Source organism: Desmodus rotundus, chromosome 4 (genome assembly GCF_022682495.2).
Source record: "Desmodus rotundus isolate HL8 chromosome 4, HLdesRot8A.1, whole genome shotgun sequence".
NCBI lineage: Eukaryota > Metazoa > Chordata > Mammalia > Chiroptera > Phyllostomidae > Desmodus > Desmodus rotundus.
This window is the reverse complement of record NC_071390.1, coordinates 157,509,384-157,530,412: the sequence shown is the minus strand read 5'-3', so window position 1 is coordinate 157,530,412 and position 21,029 is coordinate 157,509,384. Positions and strand designations below refer to the sequence as shown.

General features: G+C 36.1%; 2 protein-coding genes and 1 pseudogene across 5 annotated transcripts in view; 2 read left to right on the top strand and 1 right to left on the bottom strand.

Moving 5' to 3' along the window:
* PDS5A (PDS5 cohesin associated factor A) overlaps window positions 1-21,029 on the bottom strand; it is a 110,365-nt gene that overhangs the window by 22,969 nt on the left and 66,367 nt on the right. For all 4 annotated transcript variants that reach the window (XM_053922064.1, XM_053922067.1, XM_024573847.3 and 1 more), the window contains 8 exons: window positions 19,669-19,829; window positions 16,925-17,048; window positions 15,966-16,124; window positions 13,023-13,091; window positions 11,787-11,923; window positions 8,298-8,421; window positions 7,950-8,154; window positions 7,368-7,482 (listed from right to left, as the gene is read on the bottom strand). In XM_053922064.1, coding sequence (XP_053778039.1) covers window positions 7,368-7,482; window positions 7,950-8,154; window positions 8,298-8,421; window positions 11,787-11,923; window positions 13,023-13,091; window positions 15,966-16,124; window positions 16,925-17,048; window positions 19,669-19,829 — 1,094 coding nt within the window. The remainder of the gene's footprint in view (window positions 1-7,367; window positions 7,483-7,949; window positions 8,155-8,297; window positions 8,422-11,786; window positions 11,924-13,022; window positions 13,092-15,965; window positions 16,125-16,924; window positions 17,049-19,668; window positions 19,830-21,029) is intronic.
* N4BP2 (NEDD4 binding protein 2) overlaps window positions 20,109-21,029 on the top strand; it is a 212,197-nt gene continuing 211,276 nt past the window's right edge. Inside the window, exon 1 of the mRNA XM_045182825.3 lies at window positions 20,109-20,180. The gene's annotated coding sequence lies outside the window, so the exon portion shown is untranslated. The remainder of the gene's footprint in view (window positions 20,181-21,029) is intronic.
* The window catches only part of LOC112316885 (small ribosomal subunit protein eS7-like), a 33,650-nt pseudogene continuing 32,733 nt past the window's right edge, over window positions 20,113-21,029 (top strand).

Sequence of the window (21,029 nt, the reverse complement as noted above, 5' to 3'; positions counted from 1 at the left end):
GTCTTGCCATTTTGACTATTGAAAGCTGTGCAGAAGAACTGGGATAAGTATGCAATTCTTCTGTGACATAGCTGAACTGCGTATGCTATGAGGCTGATGTGCATAGTAGTAAGTCACTCAGCTAAGCAGTCACATCTCAAACCATTTTTGCTATTTTCCACTTGTTACTGTGCACTCAATCCATCAAGTATCTGAAGGGGACACCTGAATTTCTAAGCAAAAGTGAATGCTAAATCAGGATGAACATCAGAATCACTTGGGGAATTTAAACTGACAAACCTAAGGTAAGGCCTGTTTTTAATAAGTTCCCAGGATGATTCCCAGGCAGCCATGGCACTACTGCTTTACTACATCAACAGGGAACAAATCATTTGATGAAAATCTATGTGTACATTCTTTGATAATCTTTGTCTACATTCTATGTAAGTTTTAAGAAAACTACTGTAAGGGAGAAATTTAGCATTAGGTTAATGGAGTTTGTTTTTAGTAGACCTGTCTTAGAAGAAATACTAAATCTGAGTCCTTTAGGATGTAGTGAAGGGACACTAGACAGTAACTTGAAGCCATAGGAAGAAATAAAGAACACTGGTGAAGGTGACAACATAGGTAAATATAAAAGCCAGCATTATTATACTTTTGATTTGTAACTCTTTTTTTAAAATACATGATTTTAAAGGCAAATGTATAAAATAGTTATCTCAACAAATGGAAACAATGTATAAAGACTTAATTTATAACAATAATAACATAAAGGGCATGGGACAGAGATACATAAGAGCACACTGTGTACTATTGAAACTAAGTTGCTATTATTCAAAACTTGGTTGTTACAAGTTTAAGATGTTAATGGGAATCACTAAGTAACAAAATATACATAAGATACAGAGAAAACAAATAGTTACTTGGCAGAAGTAAATCCTCTATCAGTAAATACTTTATTTTTTATTATTTAATTATTGTTCAATTACAGTTGTCTGCATTCCCCCCCCCACCACTCCCTGCCCCAGCCAAACCCACCTCCCTCCCTTGCTTTCACTGCCGCCCGCCCCCCCCACCCCCCCGCCCGGTTTTGTCCATGTGTCCTTTATAGTTGTTCCAGAAAACCCTTCCCCCCCATTATCCCCTCCCACCTCCCCTCTGGTTAGTGTCAGATTGTTCTTCATTTCAATGACTCTGATTATATTTTGCTTGCTTTTGTCTTTTGTTGATTACATTCCACTTAAAGGTGAGATCATATGATATTTGTTCCTCACTACTTGACTTATCTCACTTAGCATAATGCTCTCCAGTTCCATCCATGCTGTCACAAAGGGTAGGAGCTCCTTCTTTCTCTCTGCTGCATAGAATTCCATTGTGTAAATGTACCATAGTTTTTTGATCCATTCATTTAATGATGGGCACTTAGGTTGCTTCCAGCACTTGGCTATTGTAAACTGTGCTGCTATGAACATTGGGGTGCATAGGTTCTTTTGGATTGGTGTTTTAGGGCTCTTAGAATATAATCCCAGCAGTGGAATTGCTGGATCAAAAGGCAGTTCCTTTTTTAGTGTTCCTAAGGAAATTCCATACTGTTTTCCACAGTGGCTGCACCAGTCTGCATTACTACCAACAATGCACTAGGGTTCCCTCTCTCCACATCCTCTCCAACACTTGTTTGTTGATTTGTTTATGATGGTGATTCTTACTGGTATGAAGTGGTATCTCATTGTGGTTTTAATTTGCATCTCTCTGATGGCTAGTGATGCTGAACATCTTTTCATATGCCTCTGGGCCCTCTATCAGTAAATACTTTAAATGAAAATAAATTAAATCTCTCAATTAAAAAGCAGAGATCAGAATGAATTAAGAAAAAAAAAAATTCCCCCCACAGGCTGTCTATAAGAAACTCACTTTACATATAAGAATGTAAAAGGATAGAAAAATATATTTCATGGAAACAGTAACCAAAAGAAACTAGTGTCTATTTTATTATCAGACAAAATGAATTTAGAGTAAAAAAAAAAAGATTACAAGAGACCCGAAGGACTATACCAATGAATGGTTCAATCCAGCAAGAAGCTGTGACTATTATAAATAAATATGAACCTAACAACAGAGTTCCAAAATCTTTGGAGCAAAAATTGACAGAATTAAAGAGAGAAACAGGCAGTGCTAACAATAACAATCAGACAGTTCAATAACCTATTTTCAATAGTGGAGAGAAAAACCAGAGAGAAGATCAATTAAACAAAACAGAAAAGTTGGTCTGGTTCAAGAGAGCGACATCGGAAGATCTTGAACTCACCTCTTCCCACAGACACAGGAGTCTACAGCCACATATAGAACAATTTCCTCTTCAAAAACCATAAAGGGTGGCTGACTGACCACCACACATTGGGAAACAGGAAGAAAACCACATCTAAATGGGTAGGAAAGGCTAACACAAGCTTACCCTAACCCGTAACCCGAATGCTATGACCCATAACCCAGAGGGAACTCAAAACCTGGAACTTTGCCCTGGAGGAACAAAGGATTCAAACCCCACATTGGGCACCCCAACTTTTAAGACACTTAAGAGATAAGCCCCCAAAACATCTAATTTTGAAAACCAACAAGGCTTGTGTCCTGAGACCCACAAGATGGTATGGGCCCAATCTGAAATGGGCTCATGCACTTGAACTCACTCGCCCCAGGGTCTAGCTCAGAGGCAGCTGATCATGTCCAGACTTATAGTGAAGGAGATTCACCTGCTTATATTAAAACCTCTTCCCAAGGGGCAGGCAGCTAATTTAACACACACATTTAGGGACCTGCTAGAATACCCTCTGGGGATGAAGACTGGCAGGTGCCATCTTGGTACTCTCCCTTTGCCATGCTCCAGAGAACCAGTAGCACCAGAAGGGAACCCTTTACATGTGTCCGATGGCCCATTTTTTGTGGCTTCTGCCCAGGGGATGCCTCTTCATTGGCTGGCCTCTGGAGTCCAGGGGCTTGTATTCTTGGTCACATGGGACTGTGATAATTGGTGTCACCTACAAAGGGGCACATATTTGTCTGGTGCTCTGATTTTTGTGACTGTTCCAGGAGATATATCTACATCGCCCAGCTCTGGTGGCCAGTGGGGCTTACACTTAAGGGTCCCACAAGACTGTACCCAAGAGTTCTTAAACAGCTACCACCTCCAGAGCACAGCAAGGATCAACAGACGCAGGGGCTCAGTGTTTCTGTGAAGGAAGCCTATTAGCTAATCATCATGACTGTGGCCTGAGGGGCAGGCCTCTAATTAAGCACATCTGTGAGCTAACTATGATCTTAGAAGGTAGGCAGTATATTCATGTTTACCCTCTGCATACTCCAGTGCACTTAGAGGAAAGCATTACATGCACCTGATGGCCAGTTTTTGTGGATGACACACAGGGAACTCCCTTTGATCACTTGGTTCTGGTGGCCAGAGAGGTTCGTGTTCCTTGGTCCCATGGAACTGTGGCAATAGGAAGGACAATTCATGGCAATTCAAGATTACCATCCCCAGGCCACTGCACAGACAGTGGACTGAGGCATAACATCCCAAGTTTCTGTGAAGGAGGCCTCTTTCCTTGTCCTGGAGGCAGGCTTCAGGTTGGACACACAGGTAGTGGGGCCCAGAGAGCTGCCTCAAGGATCATAGGCTGTGGAAGCCAGCTTGGCACTTCCCCTCTGCCTTGCTCCAGAGTGCTGATCTCTCTCAGGAAGGAGCTTGTCCACTTGTCTGGAGCCCTGATTTTTGCGACTGCATCCCAGTGGACACCTCCAGGTTGCTTGGCTCTGGCGGACAGTGGGGCTTATGCTTGCAACCTCTCAGGACTTTACATAACTGCATACTTTTAAAGCTAATGCCTCAGGGTCTGGCTTCCAGTCAGTATGAATCTTCGTGCTGAGATTCCCAACCCCTTCAAACCTTGACAGGTCTTGGCACACTCTCAACTACTTAAAGCTATGAAAAATGTAATAGGCTGCTTGGACGAGCAAGCTAAAAGGTTGGAGAAATGACTAAGAGCTGGGGCAGAGCTCAACAAAAAGATTCAACCCCCACAAGAAGCCACTGGTGGTTTTTTCACCTAAATGCAGGGGTGTCAAACTCATTTTCACCAGGGGCCACATCAGCTCCGTGGTTGCCTTCAAAGGGACAAATGTAATTTAAGGACTGTATAAATGTAACTACTCCTTAACTGGGGGCAAGGAGCTCGGCGCTACCGTGAGGTAGAAACAAGGTGCCAGGCTGGATTAGGCCCGCGGGCCTTGGGTTTGCCACCTGTGACCCAATGCACAGAAACCAACATGGAGAGTCAAGTAAAATGAAGAATCAGAGGGACATGTTCCAAATGAAAGAATAACATAAAACCTCACTAAAAAAAAACCCCTTAACAAAATGGTGGTAAGTAGTTTATCCGATTAAAGAGTTCAAAGCAAAAGTCATAAAATGTTTGGATGAATACAGCGAGAACTTCAACAGAGAAAGAGAAAATCTTAGAAAGTACCAAATATAAGTCACAGAACTTAAGAATACAATAACAGAACTGAAAAATACACCAGAGGGGTTTAATAATAGACCAGGTGAAGCAGAAGGATCAGCCGATCTGAAGACAGGCAGTGGAACTCACCTAATCAGAGCAGCAAAAAGGAAAAAAGAAAGTGACAATAGCATAAGAGACATATAGGACAAGATCAAACAGACTAACATTCACATTATAGGCTTCCCAGAAGGAGAGAGAGAAGGCAGAAATATTTGAAGAGAGAATGGCTGAAAACTTTCCTAAGGTGGAGAAAGAAAAAGAACATCAGATCCAGGAAGAGTTCCAAATAATATGAACTCAAAGAGATCCTCACTAAGACACATTATAATTAAAACATCAAAGTTAAAGACAAGGAGAGAATATTAAAAGCACTAAGTAGGGGACTTATTATGTACAAAAGAACCCCCATAAGGCTATGGGCAGATTTTTCATTCTATTTTAGAGGCCAAAAGGAGTGGCATGACATACTCAAAGCCCTAAAAGAAAAAACTTCATTATCACTCAAAGTTGAAACGGAGTTTTCCAGAGAAGTAAAAGCAGAAGGAATTCACTACCACTAAACTGCCTTAACAAGAAATGTTACTGGAAGTGTTCTAATTAATAACAAGAACACATGTAAAAGAATAAATCTCACTAGGAAAGTAAATTCATAGTAAAGGAAGTGGATTAAGTACTTATAAAACTATAATGGAGGTTAAAAGACAAAAGAAAAATACTATAATTATAATAATTAGTTATGGAGTACACAAGATAATACGGTGAAAAATGTGATATTAAAAACAAAATGGGGGTGGGGGAATAAAAATGTTGAGCTTCAGAATGGGATCAAACTTAAGTTGTTACCAACTTAAACTGTTACAATAAATACACAAAAGATAAAGAGAAAGGAATTTAAGCAAAACACTAAAGAAAGGCATCAAACTACAAAGGAAGAAAGTAAGAGAAGGGAACAGAGAGGAACTAGAACAACAGCTAGAAAACAACAAAATGGCAATAAGTATGTATCAATAATTACTTTATATGGACTAAATTATCCAATTGAAAGACAGAGTAGCTGAATGAATAAAAAATCCCCAAACCATCTACCTATATGCTGCCTACAAGAGACACATTTTAGGTGTAAGGACATACACAGATTCCAAGTAAAGGGACGGTAAGATACTGCATGCAAATCAAGCTGGAATAGCTACACATGTATCAGACAAAAAAAAAGGGCATTACGTGATAAAGTCCATCCAATAAGAAGATGTTAACAATTGTAAATATTTATGCACCCAACATAGGAGCACCTAAATATATAAAGCAAATATAAACAGACTTCAAGGGAGAAATAGTGATACCACAATAGTATGGAACTTCAATACGCCAGTGACGTCTTAGGTCGAGGGTGGTCTTGAGGGACCAAGCCCTGCACCTGTGAAATCTGATTCTATCTCCTGGTAGATAGTGTCAGCATTAAATTGAATTCTTAAGGCACTCTGCTGGTGTCCAAAAATTGCTTCTTGGTGTGGGGAAGCTCCCCAACACACACACACACACACTCACAGGAATTGAATCCAAGAATCCTTTTCAGTCACATAGCCGTGATTAGAACCTGTGTCTCCTGAAACCTAATTCTGTAGCTTCTTAAAATATATATCAACGTAGACTTATTTTCAAGCATCTGAAATGCAGCAGTCCCCTCCATCTGTGGGGGATACTCTCTAACAGTGGACGCATGAAATCATGGATAGTACTGAACCCTATATACTGTTTTTTCCTATACGTTCATTCCTGTGACAGTTTAATTTATAAATAAGGCACAGTAAAAGGTTAACAATAACTAATAAAATGGAACAATTATACAAAAGAATGATCCATGTCCTGATGGTACAGGGAGAGATGGAGTGAGAGGTGTGAGATTTCATCACACCTCTCGTAATGATGTGCAACTGGTATTTATGAATTTATTATAAATTGTTTATTTCTGGAATTTTCCATTTACTGTTTTCAGACCAAGGTTAACCATGGGTAACTAAAACCATGCACAGTAAAACTGTGGATAAGGGGGCACTACTGTATAAAGACAACATCACTGGACTGATGTGCTGGAACAAACAACAATAAAGTGACAAGCCTTCAAAATCTAAGGATCTCATAGTCTGACGCTTAACGGTAATGCTGGATAAGATACAACATCTCTCCCACCTGTTAAGATTTTGTCACAATTCCAGTGCCCAAAGCTACAGGACACAGAAATAAATGTCAATTACAACTCGAAATAAAACTTAATGTCCCACATTGAAAAATGATAAGATTTCAAACACAAACTGCAGGTTCCAATTTAAGAGCACAAAGCAAAAGCCAGCAATGGGAAAGAAAGAAAGCATTGCATTAAAGTTTTTTGGAGGGCATTTGTAGACAACCTTAGGCCGTCTCTCACTCTTTTACGCTGCATCAAATACAAAGTTCTACTTTACATAAAAAACACTTCTTGAACCAGTGTTTTGTAATTGTTTACTTGCCTGTCTTTCCTCTAGAGACAAATTTGTAACTGGTGTAAAAAACCTAATATTGTATTACCAGTCTTGCCACAGAATATTTTGTGTGTTCACACATATTTTTAGGCATTGTTTTTTGAGGTTGAAAGTGAAGTTTAGTTTAAAGGAGACATTTTTACTACATGGCTTTCTAAATTGTCAAACAGAAGTAACTGAAGTCCATATTAATACAAGTAGTAAAAAATAAAATAAAATAAAAAACTATAAAAAGGTTTTTATTCTAATGGGAATAGTAAGAAAAAAATTATTAAAAAAAATAATTTTAAAAAAATTCTTGAAAATCAACCTGACTTACTCTTTGATATCACGAAGCTGATCAATATCTTGTGATCTTGTGAAATCTGGGTCATGGGCTAGCAGGTGAATCATGTATGGAACGACATATTCAGGCAACAGTGATAATAATTTCTCTAAAATGAAAACATTATTATTAACAACCGTAATAACATCCTTATAAAATCCTTCCCTAGTTTTCCATTTTAACCACTTCAGTTTCCATTTTTTCCCCTCAGTCATTCTAAATTACAGGCAACATAAAACCTAATACTAAAATAATTTTAAAGGCTACTAAAACCAAAAGAATAAATAAAATGATACAGAGGGTCCCTGGCAAAGCTAGAATAATTCTTTACTTGCTGACATTTGAGCAAAGTGTTCTAATCAAGTCATTCTGCTGGTTCCCATTAAAAAAATGCAGTTCCCTTGAACATTATTATGCATTATAAAGAGGACTCAGAAACCAGAACTTTAGATTTTAAGTACATCATAATTACCCTGATAGCATTCGATAAAAGTCCCAATGTTATAAAAAAATCTCCCCCCAAATGATATATTGACAAGATGTACCTGCATACCAGGAACTTTCAAAGTTACTTACCAGTAGCCATAGGATTCTGTTTAATGTACTCCCTGCGTATACTGATGTTTTTTAGTAAACACTGTCGTGCATGTGCTCTTCTCTCTTTCACGGGATCTTTGGCACACAAGGCAAAAATCGCCATATACTCCAATGGAAGCAGTAACTTCACAAGGGCCTTATGCAGTTTCTGAGCAAATATCTGCCTTACTTGGTAGCACTCATCCTAGAGCAGCACAAAACCAAAAATACTTAAATACAACGCTGTCTGTGCATAAATCCATACAATATATGGATCTGCAGCCACAGAAAGTAAATGTATTTCACTCTGAAGGTCAAGTAGTTGACAAAAATAAGATTGTTACTTACATTAATAACAAGTGCACAGAGCTGAAACTGTTCTGGGGTTATAATTTCATGGTAACAAGGTTCCTGAGCAAGCTTCATTATGGCACTACCAGCAGCTAATCGCAAGCGAGACATATCAGATTTACTATAAACAAAAAAGAAATAAACATTTCCTATAACCATTATCATTCATAAAAATGCTTTGATCCCTTTTTGAGTATTAAGATCTTGAGCATAATTTATGCTTAAAATGACATAATCTACAAATATGGGAAAGCTACTTTGAGTTCTTGAACTCAACACAGGGCAAAGGATCAAATCACTGTGACTACCAACAATAAATTTATCTGCCTTCATTTTTAGTTATGCTCTAGCTTAGATCCTGTGCCACAGCCAAGAAACTCTGCTTATGATCACAAACGCACTAACTAGAGTGCTACAAAGAATCATTTACATTAGTAACTATATTTCTCATTTTAAAAGGAATACACATTCATTGTAGAAAATTTTATTAAAAAACAAATTAAAAATCACCTATTATTTAAAATCTATTTCCAACAATTTTTAAATGCACATGCATATATACATGCATGTAATAAAAATTTACCTCAAGCCTACATAGGTCTGACAAAATGGAGGAGCTAGAAAATAGGAAGTGATTTGTACCAGAAGAGGCAGCAGACAAATATCTAAAAGGTAAAGATATGGAGATGACAGCCAGTGTCTATCTCAGGTACCAACCTCTGGGGAAGACTTTCGTTTGCATCAGCAAGTTTTTGAAGGGAACCTAGAAGGTTCATGCACTCCCATCCCTGTTCAGTGGCCTTTTATTACTAAATAGTAAAATAAATGAATGGGATGAAAGTACAATCTTCTTCAACTTCTATGTGGAGGATGGCATGGCTTTAATATTTTGAAGACTGCAGGAGATGTGGAAATCTGTCCTGAATCCACAAGGGACTATTTAGCATGTAAGAGGAGACTCTTGTATGTACTCTTGGATAACAGGATTGTCAAAGTGAGCACTAGTAACAATGGGGGCCCCTTAAACGGCTTCTGAGGCAAATGGTTCAGGAATCACCAAATTTTGTTGTGTGTACTGCACATTTTTTGGCCCCAAAATTTTAAAAGATTTTATTGATTTATTTTTAGAGGGGAAGGGAGGGAGGAGAGAAACATCAGTGTATGGTTGCCTCTCACATGGCCCCCACTGGGGACCTGGCCCATAACCCAGGCATGTGCCCTGACTGGGAATTGAATCAGCAACCCCTTGCTTTGCAGGCCAGCACTCAATCCACTGAGCCACACCAGCCAGAGCTTGGCCAAAATTTTTGAAGAAGAAATAGGATGTGTGTTGTACATGGGTATAATGATTACATACCATAGGTATAATAATCCCATGTATAATGTGCACAAAAACGTGGATGCGCATTATATATGGCAAAATATGGGGTCAAAAATAATAGCTACTATTTGGGTGCTTAACTGTGCCAGGCAGCATGAGAAACACTTTATGGCCTTTATCTCATTTAATTTTCACTCCATAAAATGAAAAAATTGACGCTTAGAAAATTGATACAAGTTCACACAGCTAGTAAATAGACTATAGAATTTTATGTTTCTGATTCTACAGCCTAAGTTAAAGCAAGGAATATGTAATATCTAATTAGGATCTGCCCAATATTTCATGATATGTGTTCTCTAATGAACTATTCCCCTATTTTTTGTGATGATCAAAAATGCTGGAAAAAACGTTTGTATCTTTTTGTATGATTCTTCTATTTCATGAGTGTAAAAATTGAATCAAAGGATAACATTTTTAAGGGTCTAGACACAAAATGCCAAACTGTCCTGCCAAGACTGTGACAATTATGCTCACTGGAGTAATGAGGGAACCCATTTCCCTGGGCCCATATATAAAAACACATATATATTTTTAGCCCCTGCAGGTGTGGCTCAGTTGGCTGGGCATTGTCCCACAAACTGAAATGTTGCAGGTTCAGTCCCATGTAAGGGTATATACAGAAGGCAACTAATTGATATTTCTCTCTCATATTGATATTTCTCTTCCCCCTTTCTCTCTCCCTTCACCTCTAAAATCAAAAATCAAATTTAATAAAATAAAAAATAAATTTTTTTTTTTGCTGATTCGATAGGCTAGATGTATTACTTAAGTTTAAATTGTATTTAGTGATGCTAAATGTTTTTAAAAAGTGATAATAAATATGTAGTCTTCATCTCTACTTGTGATCCTATTTATCACTGATTTGTAAGAGCTCATTTTATTAAGCCTTTGCCACGCACATAATTTCCCCAAATTTAAAACTCCTCATTGCTCCTAACTCAGCTCTAATCCTCAATCTGTTCATACAAAGCTACCCCTGGCTTATTCTATGATAAAACTAATTTGTTGTGGTTTTCTTCAGTTTATCGAAACAGTCATCAGCTTTACTGTAATTGCTCATTTTCTATCTCTTCCACTAGAACACATATTCCTTGGAGGGAGAGATTTTTGTATGTTTAAAAAACATAGCAGTACCTGATATTGATAGTACTCAATAAATACTGTATGCATAAATGAATAATGAATTCTGCTCACTAACATGAATTTTAAATTAAGAATGAATCACAAGTAGGATTCTTTAGTTATTCTGTTGGTACTTTTGAAACCTAATATATCAAGAATTTAAAATAAGCTAGTAGTACCATAAAAACTTTGGCTTTTATTTTCATCTTAAAAAGAACAGAAAGAAGCTGTGGCTGGTGTGGCTCAGTGGATTAAGTGCCGGCCTGCGAACCAAAAGGCCACTGGTTCAATTCCCAGTCAGGGCACATGCCTGGGTTGCAGGCCAGGTCCCCGGTGGGGGAGGTGCATGAGAGGCAAGCATACATTGATGTTTCTCTCCCTCTCTAAAAATAAATAAAATCTTGAAAAAAAAAAAGAACACAAAGAAGAGATGGTAATTTCACAGATTTGAAGAGTGAAAATGCATAGAAATAAAAACATTTATTTTGTATTTGTAGAACCTTGTATATAGTCTTCTGCAAAGCACCAGGAGGCTGCAACTCTTCTTTCTTTGAACCTCTACTAAAATTTTTATTCCTTTCATGGTACCAAGTCACTCCACTTTTTTAATCACTATACTACAGGGTGGGCAAGTTCCTTGAAGGCAGGAACTGAATCTTACCTGTTTTTACTGCAATGCTTTTCACAGTGTTTTGCAAAGAGTAGTAATTCAACGAACAATAGATTAATTGAACCAAATGCTGAAGCTAACTCATTCCTATAGTGATTATGACTAAAAATTTATTGGAAAGAGTTCAGCCTTTAGGAGTGAAGAAAAATATATCATCACTATTGAAATGTAAACCCCAAGTGAGTACATATAATTTAATTCCAAAATACACAGTGTAATTACAACATTCAACATTAATTAAGTAAAAAATTCCTATGTAAGCTCTATCAACATTTTGAGTTAAAAAAGTTGAAAAGGAAGAAAAAAATCTCACCTAATCCTCTTCTGCTCTGTCAGGTCACCCTCACTAACCAACATCGCTGATAATAACCGAAGAGTTGAATTGGCAGATTTAGACTGGTTGTTTTTCATACCCAACAGCCACCTTACCAGAAGTTTAATTGCCTGTACCTATAAAATATTAACATGCTAAAAAAAGAAAGCAACTTAAAATTCCAATTAAAGGGAAATTAATGTATGTTAATTAGGTGAGATGACTTAATTGCCATCAGACATGCTTTATTAAACATGTCTGTAGAATAATAATAACAATAAGGACTAATCTTTATTCTGTTTAATCTGCACTAGGCACTTTTCCTAGGGCTGTATATGTATTAATTTATTTAATCTCCAAGCAAATCTATGAGGGAAGTATGATTTGCACAATAAAGCGACTGAGACGTTATTATGACAGATAACTAAGGTCTGGTTCCTGAATTTATGTCTTTCATACTTGAATACTTGCCCAACAGTTTCAAATTATTTGAAAATATGTTGTTTAAAATAACTACTTAAACTATACCAATTATAATGATTAAAAATAACTATAACTATTTAGATAAACTATAGTATTTTTTGTAGTACTGAAAAATTATTTTGATGAAACCATCAAGTCTACAGTCTCACTTAACATTCTGATGAAAAAAATTAGGAGGTTCCATAATTACTTGTGGTCATGTGAAAGCGCTACCTAAAGGATACAGGTATTATTTACAATATTTATTGACAACATGGAAAAAGGAATTGATAAAATAATGATGTTTTACAAGGTGAAACAGAAGAAAACAATGGAGAAGTCTAGTTTTAAATCCCAACACTGCCACTTTAAAAATTAGCTTTATGAGGTACAATTTACATCTATTAAGAGTTACCAATTCGATCACAACTATCTGTTTTTGCCAAGTTAATATTCATATGCTTGTAGGTAGGTAGACTGGTGGGGAGGCTATACCTGAGATGTGTTTGAGCATCGACATTCTGCAAACGATCTCTGAGTAAGACAGTCTCACTGAAACTGTTTTAGCAGGCAGGAAGGTCTACCCAAGATGCAGACATATCTGTCTATATCAATAACACAATGACAACTACAGTTTCTTTGAGAAACACAACTTTTGGTTTAAAAATAAAGCACCTCATTTAAAAATGATTACTAACTATTAGGTTCAAAAAAGGATATCTATGAATGTTCATTATTTCAACATAAATGCTATCAAGACCTACAAAAATTTACCTTTGCCAGTACTTCAGGGGAAACCTCTTCATCTGGAGACCATAATTTTCCATTCTTCTCACCTGTTGACTATAGTCAATTGAATAAATTTAATTTTTAGAAAGAATTTTAAAGTTTTGCTCATTAAATTTTCCATGCTAAATAATGCAGTGCTATATGAAAGTCACCAAGCATAGCTTAGAAAAGAAGAACAAAGTTGAAGAACTCAAACTTCCTGATTTTGAAGCTTACCAGAGACCTACGGTAGTAATCAAGGCAGTATGGTTGGTACTGACATAAGTGTAGGCATAGACCAATGCAATGAAATAGAGAACCCAGAACATCCTCACATATATGATTAAATTGATTTTTAAAAGGATGTTAAGATCAATTAGTAAGAAGAGTCTCTTCAGCAAACAGTTTTTAGAAAACCTAGATATGCACAAGCAAAAGAACAAAGCTGATCCATTCATTACCTTAAATCATATACAGAAATTAACATGGGTCAAAGATCTAATTTAAGAGCTAAAAAAAACCTATGAGACTCTCAGAAGAAGATATAGGGGGAAATCTTCATGATCTTGGACTTAGGAAATATCTGATAAGGGTTTAATATTCAGAATATATATAAAGAATTCTTACAATTCAACAAACAATACAATTAAGAGTGGGAACAGCACTTTGAAAATCCAATGAAAACAGAAAAATGGCCAATAAGCACATAAAAAATAATCCTTAGTATCATTAGTAATCAGGGAAACATAAATCAAAACTATAAGATAATACTTTCCACCTACTAGGACGGCTATTATAAAAAAAAAAAACAACACACCACAAAACATCAGAAAAGAAGAGTGTGGCAAAGATGTATTGGATACAGTCCTGGCAGGTGTGGCTCAGCGGACTGAGGGCAAGTCTGTGAACCAAAAGGTCACAGGTTTGGTTCCAAGTCAGGGCACATGCCTGGGCTGTGGGCCAGGTCCCCAGTTGGGGGCATGTGAGAGGCAACCATTTAATATTTCTCTACCTCTCCTTCTCCATCCTTTCTCCTCTTTAGTCTCTAAAAATAAATGAAATCTTTAAAAAAAAGATGTACTGGATACAGATGATGTATTATAGAGTTGTACACCTTAAAAGTATATAATTTTATTAACCAATGTAACCCTAATACATTAAAAAAAAAAAAAGATGTATTGGAACTGGAAGCCTTGTGCATTGCTGGTGGGAATGTGGAGCTGCTGTGGAAAATAGTTTGGTGATTACTCAAAAAGTTTAACACAGAATGAGCACATGACCCAACAGTTTGACTCCTAGGTATATATCTCCCAAAGATTAGAAAACAGGAACTCAAATGTTCATGTCAGCATTATTCCTAATACTCACAAGGCAGGAAAAATTCAAGTGCCCATCAACAGATGAGTAAACAAAATGTAGGCCACATACACAATGGATCAGTATTCTGGCATAAAATGAAATTTGATCCATACTATAAACACAACCTTGAAACCATTACACTCAGTGAAATAAGCCAGACACAAAAGGACAAATATTGTATGATAGCAGGTATGTGGAACAGGCTTTACCAGAGGCTGAGGAGAGGAGATAATGGGAAGTTATTGGTTAATGAATACAGAGTTTCTGTCTGAGATGCTGAAGTTCTGGAAGCAGATGGTGGTAATGGTTACACAACAACATGGGTAAATATTTTAGGTGGTAGCTTGGACCATTTTGGAAGAGGCACTCGGCTTTCCTGGTTATCTCCCACGTATACAGGAGGTATTCATGTTATTAAATGTATGTTTGTTTTTAAAAACAAATCAAAATAAAAACACCCAACAAACAAGAATGTGGGTGAATATAGCATAGGTTATCTGTACACTTAATAGTAAAAATGGCTTTTTTGGAGCCATCTTAACGTAGGATCCATTAACAATTAAGTCATCATCTAAGTGGTGCCTTAAATTTCACACTTGTTGCCAGTCACACCTGTCAAGAGTGCAAAGAACAGCACAAAAATATGGAATAGGACTGAGATGGTCATGCTCTTCCATTCTTGTCTATTATATCCAAATGGGGGAAGGGGAGTGCACAGCCAATGAAGCTCAGATATTGAGGTCTGAAGACCATCAAACCATGTGGGAGGATTAGGTAAACTGGGTAAGTCAGCACTGCACTGAAGGTCATCCACAATGATCCAGCAGCTAGGATTGGCTTGTCTTTATTAAATAACTCTTTAATTAGATCCATTTGGTAAAGCAGAGATTCTTAATCAGGTGTGTTTGGGCTCCAACCCAACTAAAAAATCAGTGTGTACACACATGCACACACACAATTCAATAACTAAAATAGAATACATAAATCTAGTGCCAAAATGCAATGTAAATACAGGGTAATTATAATATACAGCTTGTATATTATACAAATAATGTCCCCCCCCTCTTTTTTTACAATATCTTTTATTACAAAATCATTAAGTAATTTCTGTAACATAACAATATCATACTCAAGCACACCATATGACATTTTAGGTGAAACCCATATTATCACCCTACCAACCAGCCTACACTCAGGCAGGTGTTACTTCTGCTGGACCCTGTATTTCAAAATGCTAGTCAAATACAATTCCACTTACATTTTAAACAATGTTTGATAAAATTCTAGCACTCAAGTAAAATGTCCTTCAAACATTAGGATAACAGCATTTGACTCATAGTTTTTACTCCATAATTCATCCATCTCATGCCCTCATTTTTTCCTTCTTAAATGTTAACATCTAGTAATAGCTAAATGGAAGTCAGAATGTCATTTGGAAATCAAGTAAATAAATAAGGAGGAAAACATACAATAACTTAAAAGGAAAAGAGAATTATATACAGACAGAAGCAGAAATTTTGTGTCTGTGATAAAGATGTAGATAGTAGTCTTAATCTCATGATTCTGAATTTAATTAAATGAGAAACTTACCCTGTCATTCATTAGCAGATCTTTCACAATAAAATTTGCTACTACAGATTTCATTGGGGAAGCAAATTGATCTGGTGCTAACATAGAAATGTGGCCCAATGAAACTAATGGAGTTATAAGTTGTTCTGGTACATCAGCATTCAGACTCCTGCTGAGTGGCTATAAAAATAAAACAGTCAAAATTACCAGTTGTTCTGTAAATAGTTAGACATTCTATGGAAAGAGTAAATGTTTCAGGGTCCTCCTGAATTTATCATGCTCAAACAAATCTGTTCTAATGATATGATCAAAAGTAACTTCAGCCATATTAGATAGCTGATTCTTATTTCACCTACTAAAAATTAATAAGACTGAAGAATGCAGAAAACAGGTAACAAAAAGACATAAAACCCAAGTAAAAGGTAGAAGTAAAAACAAGAACATTTCTGTATCATCAAATCAGCATTATTTTCAAACGTAACAACAATAGGTTTGTTATGTTTGTGGATTTTTTTTAATCCTGTGGGGACATTTTAAAAGGCTATGAACCATAAAATATCAGTTCACTGGGTTCTGTTCATATCATATCCAGCTTATAATAATAGGAATACCTTCATATTCGTAGCACCAGGCCAAGAATCATACATAAGGAAAGGCAAACAGGACTAATTTTCAGGTAGGGGTGTCAGCTATTTTAAACTTGGTTGTTCAAAGTCATCTACTAATAATTTTGGAGGATAAATGGATCACTGAGCTTATTAAGCTAAAATCAAGTAAAATGTTCTGAACACAAACACACAACATGTAGTATTTGAACACATAATCTGATCCAGAGACTGGGAATACAGTGCTGTATAAAACAGAGTGTCCCTGCTCCCATGAAATTTATATTCTAGGGTGGGATAAAAACTAAAAAAAATCCTACCTTCACAGCATAACAGTAAAATTCAATGTAAACACACCCTACATATTACATATACCTCAAAAATCTGTGCAAGCTGGACTTCTTTATTTGTGAATATGGCATGTATACAGTGAACAGCCTGTTTTGCTTGGTGTGGAGTACCTCTTTTTGCTTTCTGGTGTAAAATAGGAATTAAAGTCCTGTAAAAAATAATATCACAGTTAAAAAAACCAAAAAAGCCCATAAACCACAAGTAGTTCTTTTGGTTGTCTCCTATGTCCTCTTCTTAACTATTTGGATGAAGGCTGGCAGAAAGTCTCTCTTAAAAATTATCAGATCTAATGAAATATATAAAACCCCTTCTGTCCCCAAGTATCATTCTAGCCTCAAGAAAAGGTTATTCCAGGGGACAATTTTTTTTTTAAAAGTCATCTTGTGAAAACAGAAATAAACAAGCCTCTCTTAATTTATATTCTAAATTCCAAGTTTCCATTCTAAAACGTGTCTCAAGCCGTAATTTTACATTTACTTTCTAAGTAGATATTACTAACTTTTCATAATCTCCTTCAATTATTTTAAAGCAGCCATGGGGTAAAAAGCTGAAATGATCCTGTCAGTGAAAGAAAGCACGCAAGGCTATAGATACATATCCATATATTGGTAGAACAGTAATAAAAACGGCTAACAATAATTGAGTACTTATGCCAATCACGATTCTAAATATTTTTACATGGATTAGTCCTCAAATCATTCAAAGAAAGTTATTATAGTCAATAAACATGAAAAAATTAACACACAAAAATATTATTTAAGCTTCTTAGGGTGACAGAGCTAGGGAATGGTAGGATTGGGATTTGAAGATACGCATTTCTGTTCCAAAATCCATGCACTTAACTCTATACTGACAATGAAAATCAAAGTAAAACAGTCTTTTATAGAACAATGTGGAAATAACATATAACAGTCTTAAAACATTAAATAATGATATAGGAAAACAAGTGGAATGAATAAAGCAGCACATTTGTGTCAACCCATTAATATAAAAAATAGACAAATACATCAAATAGATAAAACATAAAAATATATAGAAAATGTTAACTTTTTTCTTAATATTTTAAAAAGTGTTAGGTTTTTACAAAGAACGTGTAACTATAGAAACCAGAAGAAAATCTATAAGGCAAAATAAAAATTTAAGGAAAGATCCTTCTTGTACATTTAATGCAATGACCCTATTTATAACAGGTCGGGGGTACCACAGACAGTGGTGACAAAGGATTCTTTTACGATAATGGGAAGCTACGTGCTAAGGAGCAGTACCTCAGACTCCATGTCATGCACTCCAACAACAACAACCCTGGAGCATGTGATAGTCAGTATAAGTTTGCTTTGATCTGAAAATGCTACGTTTCTCTCCATGGAAGTTTGGAATGATGAGATAGAGGCCTCCATGCCCAAGCAGACTCCTTGGAGTACTGCTTAAGTCTTTCTGTCACAAACTCATCTACCAGAGTAACAGTTCTTGTAAATAATACAAGTAACAAGGGAAGATATCGTGTCATTCAAATTATTGTTAAGTGCATTTTTAATTCTTCTCAGCCTAGTGAAATGGCACATAAATCAACTTCAACATCCCCCCCCCCACTTGCTTTTCTGGTGTGCTATAATTCCACAATGCCATTGGTGGAGTTATTGAGGTCTACCGGGTTGTGCTTCTGTTTCTCAGTGATTCTCTCCTTCCTTCCCCAGTAGTCGTTTAGAAAAAGAGGTTTTATTCCTTGTATTCAAAGTTAACTCTTCCATCTGTACCCATTTTCTACTGCTTCTTTTGGGAAAGAATTCCCTTATTAGTAAATCCTTTACCTCAAATACATGTATTGATTTTCCAACTTTGAAAAACTCACCAGAAACTTTACCCTACTGTGTCAATGATTTTTCTATAATGTACAAATATCAAGAATATCATCTCTAGACTATAAACTCCTTGAGAGCAGGGACTGACTGTGGTAATTAATTCTTTCATATTAGCCACTAAAAACTGATAATGAAGAGAATTTACAATAAATATTGAATTATTTCTCAAATTTAACTGTTAGTTCACAAATTTAATAAAAACTTGATGAGTGATGAGGCTTCTTGTTCTATGATTAACCTATGAGGAAGAGCTGGTTTGATGTGGATATACCCCAAACTCTTTGCACATACTCTGAACATCTGATTCAAGAGCTACCAGCATTGTATTCTTCCTCCAAAAGATACCTCCCACACCTTATGTCTAAATTTAGTCTAAGCACAAGTTTGATCCTAAGACAACCTCTTTAGGATGTCAAAGATATCAAAATGTACTTCATTTTTATGAAGCGAGGGAGAGATCAAAAACAATAAAAGCACCACTGCCACAACCACACAACTAAGAAATATTTTATTAAGCCCACTACTTGATTACCACATTCTGTGGTGGGATGTGAAGGTAGTAGCTATTGAATTGATAACCAGTTGGAGAGAAAAAGGTCACCATCATAGATTAGGAAAATATATTAATCACAAATTTAAAATTCTGTGATAACTCTGATTATTAATATTAGTATTTTAAAATCATATTTTTATAAACAAAGTTTTAGTTTGTTCCTCCATCTATATTCTAATGATAGGACCTCCCCTACCACCAGAGGCAGAGAAAAGATGAAAGAATACAGAAAAGTAGGTTTTAAATAAAAGTTGTCTTTCTTCTCTCCTGTCTTCCTTTGTGAAAGGGAAACAATGATCCTATGGCTTCCACTCTTAGAAAACTTTTGTGTTTATTATGAGAAAAAATATACTCACGATCGTATCTGGGGTAGGTCTGTTTCTATTTTGTGACCTGTATTTCTAAAAATTTGTATAGCAGCTTCTGCTACCTTGTCATCTTCCATTCGGAGGCACTGTAACAGGGACTCATATGTCTCTGCAGAGTGGAACGAGGTAGGATGTGTGAAAGACAGAACCTAGAGGAATAGATACAGCTTTAGAGGTAGAGACAATGGTTTTATTCCATTAAAAGAAAATAAGTATAACTACGATTTAAAATGATGGGCTGCATAAGCTAGCTAAAAAGAATAAAGATTTATATATTGTAGTTAGGTGTGGCTAATAAGACATTGACAGAAATACTGTGAAGTAGTTTCTGTAAGACAGCGGATATATAGCCTTGCCCTATTTTCTTTCTTAAAGATTTTATTTATTTATTCTTAGAGAGAGGTGAAGGGAGAGAAGCATCGACGTGGGAGAGAAGCATTGATCAGTAGCATCTTGCACACCCCCAACTGGCTCCACCCAGGGACTGGGCCACATCCCAGGTAAGTGCCCTGGGGAATGAAACCCGTGACCTTTCGGTTTGTGGCATGATGCCCAACCAACTGAACTACACCAGTCAGGGCGACCTTGTCCTCTTTTCTTCTTAGCTTCTTAGTCTATTCTGATATTGGGAATGCTGGAAATGTGGCTCCTCTTTTATGGTGTGTGATGATGTGATGTGAACAAAATGCTAACACAGAGTTTTATTTCACAGCAAGAGATACTCTATAAGGAAATACTTTAAAAAATGAAACCCATCATAAAAAATTCAACCATCATGACTGTTAATAAAGCCATTATTGTGAACTTTTAATCATGACTAAAAACATATAATTATTTCCTATTTACTATGACCTAAGTCCCAACCTAACCTTAAGGAATGTACAGCAAGTTAGACAAAACATGTCTACAAAGTTTAACTTCCATGAAGCAGAAACAATTTAGTTAACATAATATTGGAAATAAGGGTTAAAGGTGAGAGACAGGGAGAGGGGGGAATAAAGTATATAGTCTTCATTAACTAATGCAATAATCATTTATTTAATGGGTAATAAAATGGAGAGATTATCTTACTTGGTAAGGTTTACAGTGATAATATTTAGTTATGAGGTTTTAATTACTTACAGAAAAAATGGAAAATCAAATTTGAAAAACCAAATCAAACAACCTATTAAACTATTATCTTAAGTATGACTTAAATCTTAAAACTATTTAAAAACATAACCTTATTATTAAAATATAATTAAGATCTTTCTTACGGAGCATCATCCAATTCTTTCCATGAAATGATTATTCATGGAAACCATTCTAATACAACCTTCTTTCTCTACTTAATGTCCATTGAACTGGTT